Consider the following 711-nt stretch of genomic DNA (forward strand, 5'->3'; position numbering starts at 1 on the left):
ATAACTTAAAATGTATAATTTATTTTGAAATTATTTAAAACTAAAAAGAACATAGTAATAAATTTACAAATATTACAGAAATCTTTAAAATTCAATTCCAAGAGATAAGCATTTATTATAATGATTTTTTTCCATAAGCTTATTAATATTCATCAGATTAAGGGTGTGACTATGCAGGCATGAATTTAATACAGAGTGAGAGGTTGCAAGAAATATAGTTTTCACAAAGGAAAACATGCACAAGCAAGAAGCAAGAAATCTCACTGGCATGAGCAAATTTCTGGTTCTCGCACATATCTGACAGGGTTCAATATTTATTGCGTCTCACCCCTTCTCACCACATATTCTCACTCGCTCAGAAAATTTGCTCACTTGCATCTGTAGATTGACCTCTGTTGACATTTTTTTAAAATCTTGCATATTTGAAAACAAATAACTTTATAGTTATTATAACTAGTCCACGTTAAAGATCATTTATTAACATTTAATTTGATATAGATTTGATTGTTTATAATATAAATATAATGTATACAAATGCAAAAACTAATTTTTTTAGCCTTTATAATTGCATCATTTGAAAAATACATGCTCAATTCTGATTGGGTAATTATTTGTTTCCGTTCTATTTATCGTTTTCTGTCATATGACAAAAATATATGAGGATGTGTGCCACAAAATTTTAGTTTCGGTTTCATTTATGCACCATTTTTA

The 711-nt window shown here is 27.6% G+C and overlaps 1 protein-coding gene across 1 annotated transcript in view; it reads right to left on the reverse strand.

Moving 5' to 3' along the window:
• The window catches only part of LOC111631493 (protein MEMO1-like), a 36,920-nt gene extending 36,625 nt beyond the window's left edge, over positions 1 to 295 (reverse strand). The window contains exon 1 of the mRNA XM_023375737.1: positions 265 to 295. Within this exon, the coding sequence (XP_023231505.1) occupies positions 265 to 295 (31 nt within the window). The remainder of the gene's footprint in view (positions 1 to 264) is intronic.
• Positions 296 to 711: the final 416 nt, after the last annotated feature.

Source organism: Centruroides sculpturatus, unplaced genomic scaffold (genome assembly GCF_000671375.1).
Source record: "Centruroides sculpturatus isolate CEXI.00-Female unplaced genomic scaffold, Cexi_2.0 scaffold518, whole genome shotgun sequence".
NCBI classification, from domain to species: Eukaryota; Metazoa; Arthropoda; class Arachnida; order Scorpiones; family Buthidae; genus Centruroides; species Centruroides sculpturatus.